The sequence below is a fragment of the Salmo salar genome, chromosome ssa13 (genome assembly GCF_905237065.1).
Source record: "Salmo salar chromosome ssa13, Ssal_v3.1, whole genome shotgun sequence".
In the NCBI taxonomy this organism is placed as follows: domain Eukaryota; kingdom Metazoa; phylum Chordata; class Actinopteri; order Salmoniformes; family Salmonidae; genus Salmo; species Salmo salar.
The window spans coordinates 48794682-48808093 of NC_059454.1; the positions used below are offsets into that span (position 1 = coordinate 48794682).

General features: G+C 42.9%; 1 protein-coding gene across 5 annotated transcripts in view; it reads right to left on the reverse strand.

Annotated features, from left to right (window-relative positions):
• LOC106567360 (MORN repeat-containing protein 1) overlaps positions 1-13184 on the reverse strand; it is a 96951-nt gene extending 83767 nt beyond the window's left edge. Inside the window, exons 1-7 of one of the 5 annotated variants that reach the window (XM_014136514.2) lie at positions 12765-13179; positions 12554-12625; positions 12013-12111; positions 10540-10650; positions 9961-10051; positions 9582-9669; positions 4761-4857 (exon numbers count right to left, since the gene is read on the reverse strand). In XM_014136514.2, the coding sequence (XP_013991989.1) occupies positions 4761-4857; positions 9582-9669; positions 9961-10051; positions 10540-10650; positions 12013-12111; positions 12554-12625; positions 12765-12837 (631 nt within the window). In that variant the 5' untranslated portion in view covers positions 12838-13179. Of the gene's footprint in view, positions 1-4760; positions 4858-9581; positions 9670-9960; positions 10052-10539; positions 10651-12012; positions 12112-12553; positions 12626-12764 lie in introns of all 5 variants that reach the window. The other 4 variants (XM_014136512.2, XM_014136510.2, XM_014136511.2 and 1 more) reach the window with 4 other exon arrangements.
• Positions 13185-13412: the final 228 nt, after the last annotated feature.

Sequence of the window (13412 nt, forward strand, 5' to 3'; positions counted from 1 at the left end):
CTTTTGATTCAAAGTAGACTTGTTTAAGACAACCAAGAAATACTGTGTGACCCTGATTTAGCCCACTGCAGTAAAAGGTTAAATTTGCATCCCAAATGGCACCCTATGCCCTTTTCAGTGCACTACTTTTAGTAGCTAGAAAGATGTGTCGGCATCGATTAATTGTCTCTGGCCCCCACCCAGTTAGGGGGAGTGATGAGCTCTACAGCAGAGTCTCACAACTCAATCGCTGGTTGAAAACTGTGTTCTGCCCCTCCCAAAAGATACAATTTGTAGATAATTGGCCCTCTTTCTGGGACTCACCCACAAACAGGACCAAGCCTGGCCTGTTGAGGAGTGACGGACTCCATCCTAGCTGGAGGGGTGCTCTCATCTTATCTACGAACATAGACAGGGCTCTAACTCCTCAAGCTCCACAATGAAATAGAGTGCAGGCCAGGCAGCAGGCTGTTAGCCAGCCTGCTAGTTTAGTGGAGTCTGCCACTAGCACAGTCAGCGTAGTCAGCTCAGCTTTCCCCATTGAGACCGTGTCTGTGCCTCGATCTAGGTTGGGCAAAATTAAAGATGGCGGTGTTCGCTTTAGCAATCTCACTAGTATAAAGACCTCCTCCATTCCTGCCATTATTGAAAGAGATTGTGATACCTCACATCTCAAAATTGGGTTACTTAATGTTAGATCCCTCACTTCCAAGGCAGTTATAGTCAATGAACTAATCACTGATCATAATCTTGATGTGATTGGCCTGACTGAAACATGGCTTAAGCCTGATGAATTTACTGTGTTAAATGAGGCCTCACCCCCTGGTTACACTAGTGACCATACCCCCCGTGCATCCGGCAAAGGCGGAGGTGTTGCTAACATTTATGATAGCAAATTTCAATTTACAAAAAAAAAAATACGTTTTCGTCTTTTGAGCTTCTAGTCATGAAATCTATGCAGCCTACTCAATCACTTTTTATAGCTACTGTTTACAGGCCTCCTGGGCCATATGCAGTGTTCCTCACTGAGTTCCCTGAATTCCTATCGGATCTTGTAGTCATAGCAGATAATATTCTAATTTTTGGTGACTTTAACATTCACTTGGAAAAGTCCACAGACCCACTCCAAAAGGCTTCCGGAGCCATCATCGACTCAGTGGGTTTTGTCCAACATGTCTCTGGACCTACTCACTGCCACAGTCATACTCTGGACCTAGTTTTGTCCCATAGAATAAATGTTGTGGATCTTAATGTTTTTCCTCATAATCCTGGATTATCGGACCACCATTTTATTGCGTTTGCAACAAATAATCTGCTCAGACCCCAACCAAGGAGCATTAAAAGTCGTGCTATAAATTCTCAGACAACCCAAAGATTCCTTGATGCCCTTCCAGACTCCCTCTGCCTACCCAAGGACGTCAGAGGACAAAAATCAGTTAACCACCTAACCGAGGAACTCAATTTAACCTTGCGCAATACCCTAGATGCAGTTGCACCCCTAAAAACATCTGTCATAAGAAACTAGCTCCCTGGTATACAGAAAATACACGAGCTCTGAAGCAAGCTTCCAGAAAATTGGAACGGAAATGGCGCCACACCAAACTGGAAGTCTTCCGACTAGCTTGGAAAGACAGTACCGTGCAGTATCGAAGAGCCCTCACTGCTGCTCGATCATCCTATTTTTCCAACTTAATTGAGGAAAATAAGAACAATCCGAAATTTATTTTTGATACTGTCGCAAAGCTAACTAAAAAGCAGCATTCGCAAATGGAGGATGGCTTTCACTTCAGCAGTAATACATTTATGAACTTCTTTGAGGAAAAGATCATGATCATTAGAAAGCAAATTACGGACTCCTCTTCAAATCTGTGTATTCCTCCAAAGCTCAGTTGTCCTGAGTCTGCACAACTCTGCCAGGACCTAGGATCAAGCGAGACACTAAAGTGTTTTAGTACTATATCTCTTGACACAATGATGAAAATAATCATGGCCTCTAAACCCTCAAGCTGCATACTGGACCCTATTCCAACTAAACTACTGAAAGAGCTGCTTCCTGTGCTTGGCCCTCCTATGTTGAACATAATAAACGGCTCTCTATCCACCGGATGTGTACCAAGCTCACTAAAAGTGGCAGTAATAAAGCCTCTCTTGAAAAAGCCGAATCTTGACCCAGAAATTATAAAAAACTATCGGCCTATATCGAATCTTCCATTCCTCTCAAAAATTTTAGAAAAAGCTGTTGCGCAGCAACTCAATGCCTTCCTGAAGACAAACAATGTATACGAAATGCTTCAGTCTGGTTTTAGACCCCATCATAGCACTGAGACTGCACTTGTGAAGGTGGTAAATGACCTTTTAATGACGTCAGACCAAGGCTCTGCATCTGTCCTCGTGCTCCTAGATCTTAGTGCTGCTTTTGATACCATCGATCACCACATTCTTTTGGAGAGATTGGAAACCCAAATTGGTCTACATGGACAAGTTCAGGCCTGGTTTAGATCTTATCTGTCGGAAAGATATCAGTTTGTCTCTGTGAATGGTTTGTCCTCTGACAAATCAATTGTAAATGTCGGTGTTCCTCAAGGTTCTGTTTTAGGACCACTATTGTTTTCACTATATATTTTACCTCTTGGGGATGTCATTCGAAAACATAATGTTAAATTTCACTGCTATGCGGACGACACACAGCTGTACATTTCAATGAAACATGGTGAAGCCCCAAAACATAAAGAAGTGGATGGCTGCAAACTTTCTACTTTTAAACTCGGACAAAACAGAGATGCTTGTTCTAGGTCCCAAGAAACAAAGAGATCTTCTGTTGAATCTGACAATTAATCTGGATGGTTGTGCAGTCGTCTCAAATAAAACTGTGAAGGACCTCGGCGTTACTCTGGACCCTGATCTCTCTTTTGAAGAACATATCAAGACTGTTTCAAGGACAGCTTTTTTCCATCTACGTAACGTTGCAAAAATCAGAAACTTTCTGTCCAAAAATGATGCAGAAGAATTAATCCATGCTTTTGTTACTTCTAGGCTGGACTACTGCAATGCTCTACTTTCCGGCTACCCGGATAAAGCACTAAACAAACTTCAGTTAGTGCTAAATACGGCTGCTAGAATCCTGACTAGAACCAAAAAATTTGATCATATTACTCCAGTGCTAGCCTCCCTACACTGGCTTCCTGTTAAGGCAAGGGCTGATTTCAAGGTTTTACTGCTAACCTACAAAGCATTACATGGGCTTGCTCCTACCTATCTTTCCGATTTGGTCCTGCCGTACATACCTACACGTACGCTACGGTCACAAGACGCAGGCCTCCTAATTGTCCCTAGAATTTCTAAGCAAATGGCTGGAGGTAGGCCTTTCTCCTATAGAGCTCCATTTTTATGGAATGGTCTGCCTACCCATGTGAGAGACGCAGACTCAGTCTCAACCTTTAAGTCTTTACTGAAGACTTATCTCTTCAGTAGGTCCTATGATTAAGTATAGTCTGGCCCAGGAGTGTGAAGGTGAACGGAAAGGCTGGCGCAACGAACCGCCCTTGCTGTCTCTGCCTTGCCGGTTCCCCTCTCTCCACTGGGATTCTCTGCCTCTAACCCTATTACAGGGGCTGAGTCACTGGCTTACTGGTGTTCTTCCATGCCGTCCATGGGAGGGGTGCGTCACTTGAGTGGGTTGAGTCACTGATGTGGTCTTCCTGTCTGGGTTGGCGCCCCCCCTTGGGTTGTGCCATGGCGGAGATCGTTGTGGGCTATACTCGGCCTTGTCTTAGGACGGTAAGTTGGTGGTTGGAGACATCCCTCTAGTGATGTGGGTCTGTGCTTTGGCAAAGTGGGTGGGGTTATATCCTGCCTGTTTGGCCCTGTCCGGGGGTATCATCGGATGGGGCCACAGTGTCTTCTGATCCCTCCTGTCTCAGCCTCCAGTATTTATGCTGCAGTAGTTTATGTGTCGTGGGGCTAGGGTCAGTCTGTTACATCTGGAGTATTTCTCTTGTCTTATCCGGTGTCCTGTGTGAATTTAAATATGCTCTCTCTAATTCTCTTTCTTTCTTTCTCTCAGAGGACCTGAGCCCTAGCACCATGCCTCAGGACTACCTGGCATGATGACTCCTTGCTGTCCCCAGTCCACCTGGCCATGCTGCTGCTCCAGTTTCAACTGTTCTGCCTGCGGCTATGGAACCCTGACCTGTTCACCGGACGTGCTTGTTGCACCCTCGACAACTACTATGATTATTATTATTTGACCATGCTGGTCATTTATGAACATTTTAACATCTTGACCATGTTCTGTTATAATATCCACCCGGCACAGCCAGAAGAGGACTGGCCACCCCTCATAGCCTGGTTCCTCTCTAGGTTTCTTCCTAGGTTTTTGGCCTTTTTAGGGAGTTTTTCCTAGGGAGTTTTTCCTAGCCACCGTGCTTCTTTCACATGCATTGCCTGCTGTTTGGGGTTTTAGGCTGAGTTTCTGTACAGCACTTTGAGATATCAGCTGATGTACGAAGGGCTATATAAAATACATTTGATTTGATTTGATACTTTTGACCAGGGCCCATAGTGTTATTGTCAAAAGTAGTGCACTAAATAGGGAATAATCTGGGATACAGCCACTGTCTTCTTGGACTGGGCCAGAGCCATTAGTCTAGTCTTGTTAAAAGGCCAATAAGCTCTCACCCTTTAGGGGTGGAGTCTAGGGGTTGATTTGGGACTTGGAAAACCGCCTGACACCCAGGCTGTGTGTGTGAATATGTTTGTAGGTATATTGCGATCCTACTTACCTAGCGGTCTGCCGTTGGTCCACACCCCCTCATAGATAATCCCAGAACAGTGGATCATGGTCCCCTGGCCGTTGAAGAGGTTATTACGCCATTGGCCCTTTTAAGGAGATTGTATTTTAGGTTTGAGGCATCATATTTATACTACGTACTATTCTTAGTATACAACTCGTTAAGAAACAAGGAAGACATGTACATCAGGAGACGCTGAAAGCCATACCTCTGGAGGAGTGTGTGTTTGTGTGTGTGTGTGTGTGTGTGTGTGTGTGTGTGTGTGCATGCAGGTGCGTGTGTGTATGTGTGTGTGTGTGTGTGCATGCGCATGTGAGAGACAGAGGGGGGAGAGTGAGTGAGAGAAAGAAAGTTAGAGAGCGAGAGAGAGTGGGCGAGAGAGAGTGGGGGAAAGGGAGACAGAGAAAGAGTGTCAAAGTCAAACAAATTCAGGGGGATCAATGCACAGACTTTGCCTGGCAGATCCAAGGGAGCTCCAGACTCAAAGCTCTCGAACACTACTTCAAAGTGGTGACACGTCCATTAGAATTTCTAATTCTGATCGCATCGACAGGCCTAAGGCTATGGCACAGGCATAAATGTGCAGAGAAAAACTAGGCCACTGCTCAGTGAGAGACAGCGAGAGAGCGAGACAGAGAGACTACCATGGGTATTCTACAGTATGCACCATTTCCTTTAATAAACCTAAAGAAAATAAATCACGATTTACATCAATCATAACCTTTGAATGTCTTGAGGCCTTGAGAGGTGGTGTAGATAGAAAGTTGTTCAACAGGATACAGTAAAGAAATAAAGCTTTAATTGCTGCTGGACCATGTTCAGTAGGAATTTTGATGACCTACAGTACCAAGGGGAAGAACTAGAGGTTTGACTGCAACCTTTGTGTCTTTTGGACAACCGTCATATATATCAATGAGTTCATGTTGGTGAACTACGTTGTTCGTTATCTTTATAAATGAAAAATGATCTTCACCCCTATGCTTTCAGTTGACAGCATATAGGCTAGATCATTTCAAAGCACATAATATTTCCACATTCATAATCATCAATAATCAGACTTTTAATGTCATAGGTGAAATCGACTTGGATTATGGCGTCACTTGCTTAGGCAGTCTCTCCCTCTCTCTCTCTCTCTCTCTGGTTGGAAGTTTAGTGCTGGCTTAGCGCAGCTGTCAAGAAGCTGTGTGGTGAATAGTCAATACTTGTCTTTCCTGGGTCTCTACCCCCCCTGGCTCCCCATAGCCACAGCCTGCTGCCAGTTCTAAATCAATGAGTCCTGCAACTAATTACAAAGTTCAAGTTCAGGTCACAGAGGAGAGATATGTTTCCTTTAGATTTTAATAGAAACACTGGATCGAGGGTTAGGTGGGGGTAAATATCCAAACAACTGTAGTTGTGTTTACTGTGAATGTAGGTAGTTACTGTAGGGTACAGGGCTATTTTCACTGTACACATTTTAAACAAACTATTCAATTGTTTCAATAAAACGTATATACAGTGCTTTCTGAAAGTATTCAGACCCCTTGACTTTTTCCACATTTTGCTACCTTACAGCCTTATTCTAAAATAGTTGAAATTGTTTTTTGTCCCCTGATCAATTTACACACAATACCCCATAATGACGAAGCAAAAACAGGTTTTTCGAACTTTTAGCACATTTTTTGCACCTTTGGCAGCGATTACAGCCTCAAGTCTTCATGGGTAAGACGCTACAAGCTTGGCACACCTACATTCTTCTCTGCAGATCCTCTCAAGCTCTGTCAGGTTGGATGGGGAGCTTCGCTGCACAGCTATTTTCAGGTCTCTCCAGAGATGTTCGATCGGGTTCAAGTCTGGGCCACTCAAGGACATTGAGACCTGTCCCGATGCCACTCCTGCATTACCTTGGCTGTGTGCTTAAGGTCATAGTCCTGTTGGAAGGTGAACCTTCACCCCAGTCTGAAAACCTGCTCCAGAGCGCTCAGGACTTCATAAAGGATCTCTCTGTACTTTGCTCCGTTCATCTTTCACTCGATCCTGACTCCCAGTCCCTGCCGCTGAAAAACATCCCCACAGCATGATGCTGCCACCATCATGCTTCACTGTAGGGATGGTGCCAGGTTTCCTCCAGATGTAACGCTTGTCATTCAGACCAAAGAGAACAATCTTGGTTTCATCAGACCAGAGAATCTTGTTTCTTATGGTCAGAGTCCTTTAGGGGCCAGCAAACTCCAAGAAGGCTGTCATGTGCCTTTTACTGAGGAGTGCCTTCCATCTAGCCACTTTACCATAGAGGCCTGATTAGTGGAGTTCTGTAGAGATGGTTGTCCTCCTGGAAGGTTCTCCCATCTCCACAGTTGGCCTTGCGCTTCAACGCTAGTTGTTGTTCTGGAAATTGAGCCACTACGCTATTTACTTTCTGAATCTACGTCATATCGCCAAGTCTACCTTTAAACCCTCATACCTGCTGTCTTATTTGACCTAGAGACATGAAACTTCGTATGTAGGTGTCTTTACTCATGCTGAACATATTTTCCGAAAGGACCCATAAGGTCCGTCAGGTTCGATTTTCCTCCATCTTGGCCATTTTTGAAAATCTTTCAAAAACAAATTGTCATGAGCCATAAGTCCAAATTCGGTATGTATGCCCATGGTACATATCTTTTTTTTTATTTATTTTTTTATAAGATTTTATTTTATAAACAATACAAAATATACACATACAACCGACAACATCATCACACCCCCATCTCCAGCGCCCGCATCACTTTCCGCCACACGGCCCGAAACTGCACCATTTTGTTTCTCTTCATGGTACATATTGTAACTTACTTTGAAAAAAAGCTAAGGGATTGGATAAGAGTTATTGATAAATCAGAAAATCTGATTTTATGTGTGCATTTAAATCCTTTGTAAATCCACTTCACAATGGCCTATCAACTTTTTAGGGTCAACAGCGACATTACCATAATGAGCCATGTTAAGTTTGGCATTGATTTCTTAAAAAAATAAGGAAACTATTAACAATTCACTTTGACTATGTAACACTAATGCTGAAAATAATCCTACTTTTTTTTCTCAAGGACTGAAAGTCAGATTCACTTCAAATTTGGTCTTTAGACTCATCACAATAGTCCCTAAAGAGTTTGAGAAAATAGCGTTGATGCATTCAAAGATGGCCACACTATACCAGTAGATCAAGGTTTCAAACTCGGTCCTCGGGACACATTTAGGTTTTTGCCGTAGCACTACACAGCTGATTCAAATAATCAACTAATCAAGTTTGATCATTTTAATCAGCTGTGTAGTGTTAGGGCAAAAACTAAAATGTGCACCCCTTGGGGTCCCGAGGACCTAGTTGGGGAAATGCTGCAGTAGATGCATATTAGCACATAGGCTAGAGATGTCATTGGCACCAGTGGCACTATAGGATACAATTGCTCTCGAGAACCCAAGGCATTAACAAGGAATTCTGCCTTATGCCAACGGTTCTCAGCTATAAACACCGCTTACCAGTGTGGACTACAATCCCGACGCTCTGTTTTAACATTTAGAAATGTCAATAATCATAGATTGCGATATGGTTTTCGAAACATTTTACCTTTATAGATAGATAGCTCTTTCCTATCAGCGAGAAAGAATCTTTAAAATAAAAAAATATACACTTACTGTAGCAGGTTTGCACAGATCAATACGGCTGTGTGTGGCTCCAGTGATTAACTACACTTCCATTACACTTCCCAGTTACGCTTACACACAGGTGTTCAAGCACGCTAGATAGCTAATTAGCACAGTTGGTCGCTTCTGTCTTCTGTCTGACTTCCGTAAACAAGCACGGTAACATGGAGATATGGCCGTGTAGGAACCCTAACCCTATAAAGTTGTGCTGTAATTTAACTGCGTGTTATCGTTCAGACCAAGCATCGGGGCTCTTAAACTCCCCTTGCCAGAAGAAACCTTAATGAATCCTTAAATGAATAGATGCTGGAGGTGCAGTAGTTAGTGTCTATGAATGAGCTAAGGATATTAGAGCAATAACTACTGATCAAGTGGGCTTTGTCTCTTGCAAATGAATGTTAGATTTAAATTATGCAGATGAACAATGTGAAATATCGTGATTAGTATATTTGTATAATCACATACTGTTGCCCTATTATGTGGTCTGAACGTAATGAAATGTGTATATTTTATTTGGCAAAATTACAAACCGGAAGTCCTGCCGCTTGTGCAGTCAGCGTATTTAAGAAGTGTTTTGAAACGCTGATGTACTTTAAAATGACTAAAACCAAATTTAAACTGTGTAGAAATGATACTGGACTTACAATCATACAGCTTGCAAATAATCAGTGAAATGAAAGCTAGACAGTCAAGGAGCATCGATATTTTCCAAAAGGATTGCACATTTGCACATTTTCAGTGTGGCCCTCCGGACCTCGTTGATGACCAAATGCGGCCCCCGGGGAAAAATTTGTTTGACACTCCTGTCCTAGGATGTAGTGCAAATTACGGCATGCTTGACATACTATCTGCTCCTCAGTAGAAATACAATGGTGACCCGCAGTGGCAATTTGGATGAACAGCAGCTAAATATATGTTGTAATTATGAGGCGCTCAAAACAGCAACGTGTTTATTTGTGGCCAGCTTGAGGACAAATCAAATCTTATTTTTGGGAATAAAAGTTTGAGGACGAGAATAGTACACCCCAATAAAAACTGTAATCTGGACATTATATCACATCGAAGAAAGAAAAATAAACCACGCATGTATCAATCATTTGATTTGACTGAACATACATGCATTGTGAAGAAATTGAAATCAAAATGGACACCCACCTCGTACACTGATCCATCGCCAAAGCGCATCACTCCGTGGCCTTGTTGTTGGTCCAGAAGCCAACCTCCTTCATATTGATCCCCATTCCTGTCAAATTAAGCAAAGTTCATCTCGAGTTCATTTGAACAACAACCGGACATTGGTTTCCAACAGGATGGCTCATTGGGTTTGGCATACTTCTGTCCATGAACAGTTTGAAACAACTTTGTCCAGCCTATAGGGTTAAAATTTCCAGTGTGATGAAAATTGCATAATCTAATGAATAATCTTGACTGGTATGAACAACATTTAGTACTTGCAATACATTCTTGAGACAGTAATATCTAACTCAGAACTCGGGTCATTTGCAACGTAATCAAGAGAGGGACAACGTTGTACCTGTAATGCATTTGTCCTTCACCATGCCGCTTGTTTTGATAAAATGATCCCTCATATGTTTGTCCATCCTTATCCACCAGAAACCCATTGCCTGGATGATATAAATATAATTGAATGACACAATCTTGACATTTGACTTCACATATCAAGGTCAGACAGAAGTGTTGGCTACATCTGAAATGGTACAGTGCTGTTGGTGCTGTCATTCTGTTACCAAACGAAGCAACTGCACTGTTCTTCAAGTAAACGTGTTTTTGTAAAATTGTCAGTGGAAATTGTTAAGTCGTTCTTGTTCACATAGTTGTATGGTTTGTTTAACTTTGCAATCATTTGTTTTTGTTTGACATACATTTTAAAGTGAAAAATCTGAGTCTCAGCATCACTCTGTTACAATGGCATTTTCCTGCACTACATAAAGGTGCCATTGCAGACACACCCAGAGAAGTCCTATAGATATTTTCCTTTACGCTGCAGTAGATGCATATTAGCACATAGGCTAATATGTCAAAATATGCAAAAAAAGACTTTGCTTCCGGTGCAGGACATGTATTTTTAGGATATAGGTCTAGTATTACCCACCATCTCGGAGTCCGTAGGAGAACTCTCCCTCGTATCTCTCTCCATTGCCTTTCTGCATCACACCATAGCCATGAAGCTCCCCTCCACTGAACTGGCCAGAATAGGATACACCTGAGAGATTCATAAATACTTTGTTCATTAAAACTACTTGATATTACATTTTAGGCTACAATTCTGATGCTTTATACAGTCTTCTAGCACTGCATTCTTATAAAATGTAGGAAGTGGACTGACCAGAGTGTATGTGTGTACCACACACACACACACACACACACAAATGGATAAAAGTATGTGGACACCTGCTTGTCGAATATCTCATTCCAAAATCATGGGCATTAATATGGCGTTGGTCCCCCTTTGCTGCTATAACAGCCTCCACGCTTCTGGGAAGGCTTTCCACTAGATGTTGGAACATTTCTGCGGGGAATTGCTTCCATTCAGCCACAAGAGCATTAATGAGGTCAGGCACTGATGTTGGGCGATTAGGCCTGGCTCTTAGTCAGCGTTCCAATTCATCCCAAAGATGATCGATGGGGTTCAGGTCAGTGCAGGCCAGTCAAGCTCTTCCACAACTATCACGACAAACCATTTCTGTATGGACCTCGCTTTGTGCAGTTGGGCATTGTCATGCTGAAACAGGGAAGGGCTTTCCCCAAACTGTTGCCACAAAGTTGGAAGAACAGAATGGTCTAGAATGTCATTGTATGCTGAAGCATTAAGATTCCCCTTCACTGGAACTAAGGGGCCTAGCCCGAACCATGAAAAACAACCCCAGACCATTATTGCTCCTCCACCAAACTTTACAGTTGGCACTATGCATTCGGGCAGGTAGAGTTCTCCTGGCATCGTGGCATCCTGATTCATCACTCCAGAGAACATGTTTCCACCGAGTCCAATGGCAGCGAGCTTTGCGCATGGTGATCTTAGGCTTGTGTGCAGCTGCAGTTTGGAAATCGGCAGTGAGTGTTGCAACCGAGGACAGACAATTTTTTACAGGCTTCAGCACTCGGCAGTCCCGTTCTGTGAGCTTGTGTGGCCTACCACTTCGCGGCTGAGCCGTTGTTGCTCCTAGATGTTTCCATTTCACAATAACAGCACTTACAGTTGACCAGGGCAGATCTAGCAGGGAAGAAATTTGACGGACTGACTTGTTGGAAAGGTGGCATCCAATGGCAGTGCCACATTGAAAGTCACTGAGCTCTTCTACTGCCAATGTTTGTCTATGGAGACTGCATGGCTGTGTGCTCAATTTTATACACTGGTCAGCAAGGGGAGTGGCTGAAATAGCCAAACCCACAAATTTGAAGGGGTGTCCATATACTTTTGGCCATGTAGTGTATATATGGCTCTGGAACTGACTAACCTAGGTGAGTGCTAGCTTCGATGCAACCAAGAGAGTTTTTACTGTTCAAGAGAGTCCAGCACAATGTGAAAACTCTCTTGGTTCTATCGAAGCTAGGTGAGTGCATGTACCTGTTTTTGCCCAGAACCTTGACCCATTCCCCTCTATTTCCCCACGAGCAAACTCTCCCTCGTAGTAACTTCCATCTTTCATCAAGAGTTTTCCATGCCCTGGATAAAAAAGTAGGAGTTTCATTCAAATGCATAGCCTAGCCTAGCTTCAATGCAACCAATAGAGTTTACACATACTTTTTTTACCTCCATCACAATGTAAAAACTCTGTAAAAACGATCTTGTTTGCATCAAAGCTAAGCCTGACATGCCGATGCTTTCCCTCCCTTATACAACATTATATAATTGTGTTTGATTAGCTATGTCAAACGGCGATTAGCTAGATAGCATAGCCTAAACATATAGTTTGCATATCATAATATAACAAGCAAACATGGTAGCAAAGTCACACTATGCGACATAAGGTTCAGCTATGTTTTTCATGTATTGTTGTTTCTCATATCATCAGCAATCATATTGTCAGCAACATAGCCAAGTGTAACCTTCTGCTATTACCAAAAGAACGTAGTTAGTTACTACCAAAGGCATAGGGCATACACACCATGTTTTTCGCCCTTAGTCCACTCTCCCTCATAGCGAAAAAAGCTGTTTGGATACACATACACGCCAAACCCTGCATGGTGGTGGGGATAGACAGATTCACGCACCTGCTGATAATAAGCTTTTTATAGCAAATATTTGACGGGTTGTCATTACTTAAATCGTGAAGAAAATCATAAGTGTTCTTTTAAGCGTATACTGTCTAAACTTACCGTTCCGGGTAAGATTGTTTACTTCTCCGACATAGTAGCGAGAGTTTCTTATTTGTTTTTTGACAGCAGCCATCTTGCTTGGGAAATGCGTCCTTAGCAACAGTCATCTCTGGCGGGGCAGGGCTCAAGCATAAATTAAAGGGCACTTTCAACACAACTGGGCTTCGGGGAAAAAAACGAGATCAAATCATGACATAAGTGCTCTTCAGGTCGGAAATGTTGAGCTCTAGAAAGATGCAGAATTTCCGACTTTGAATTCCAAGTTGGATGACCGTTCTAAAGATGTTTCCCAGTTGGAGCTCGTTTCTGAGTTCCCAGTTGTCTTGGACGCACTGGAGTCAGAAGTCGGAGATTTCAGATTTCCCAGTTGTTTTGAACGCAGCAACAGTCCACAGACGCTAACACGCGATAGTCTAGCTTCCAATATTGTGACATAGCTACCAAACGTGCATCTCCCCAATAAGGCGGCTCCAGCACGAAATAACAACACAAATACAGGTAGCCTAGTCAAGTAATTAACATCCAATCACATTAACCATTACTCTCTCACGGGAATTCCACTAACAGTTCGTAAGTAGCTAAACGTAGCTGCTGCTCATGTTGGTATCTGTACTGATGGCGCAAAAGCCGTGACAGGGAGACAGAGTG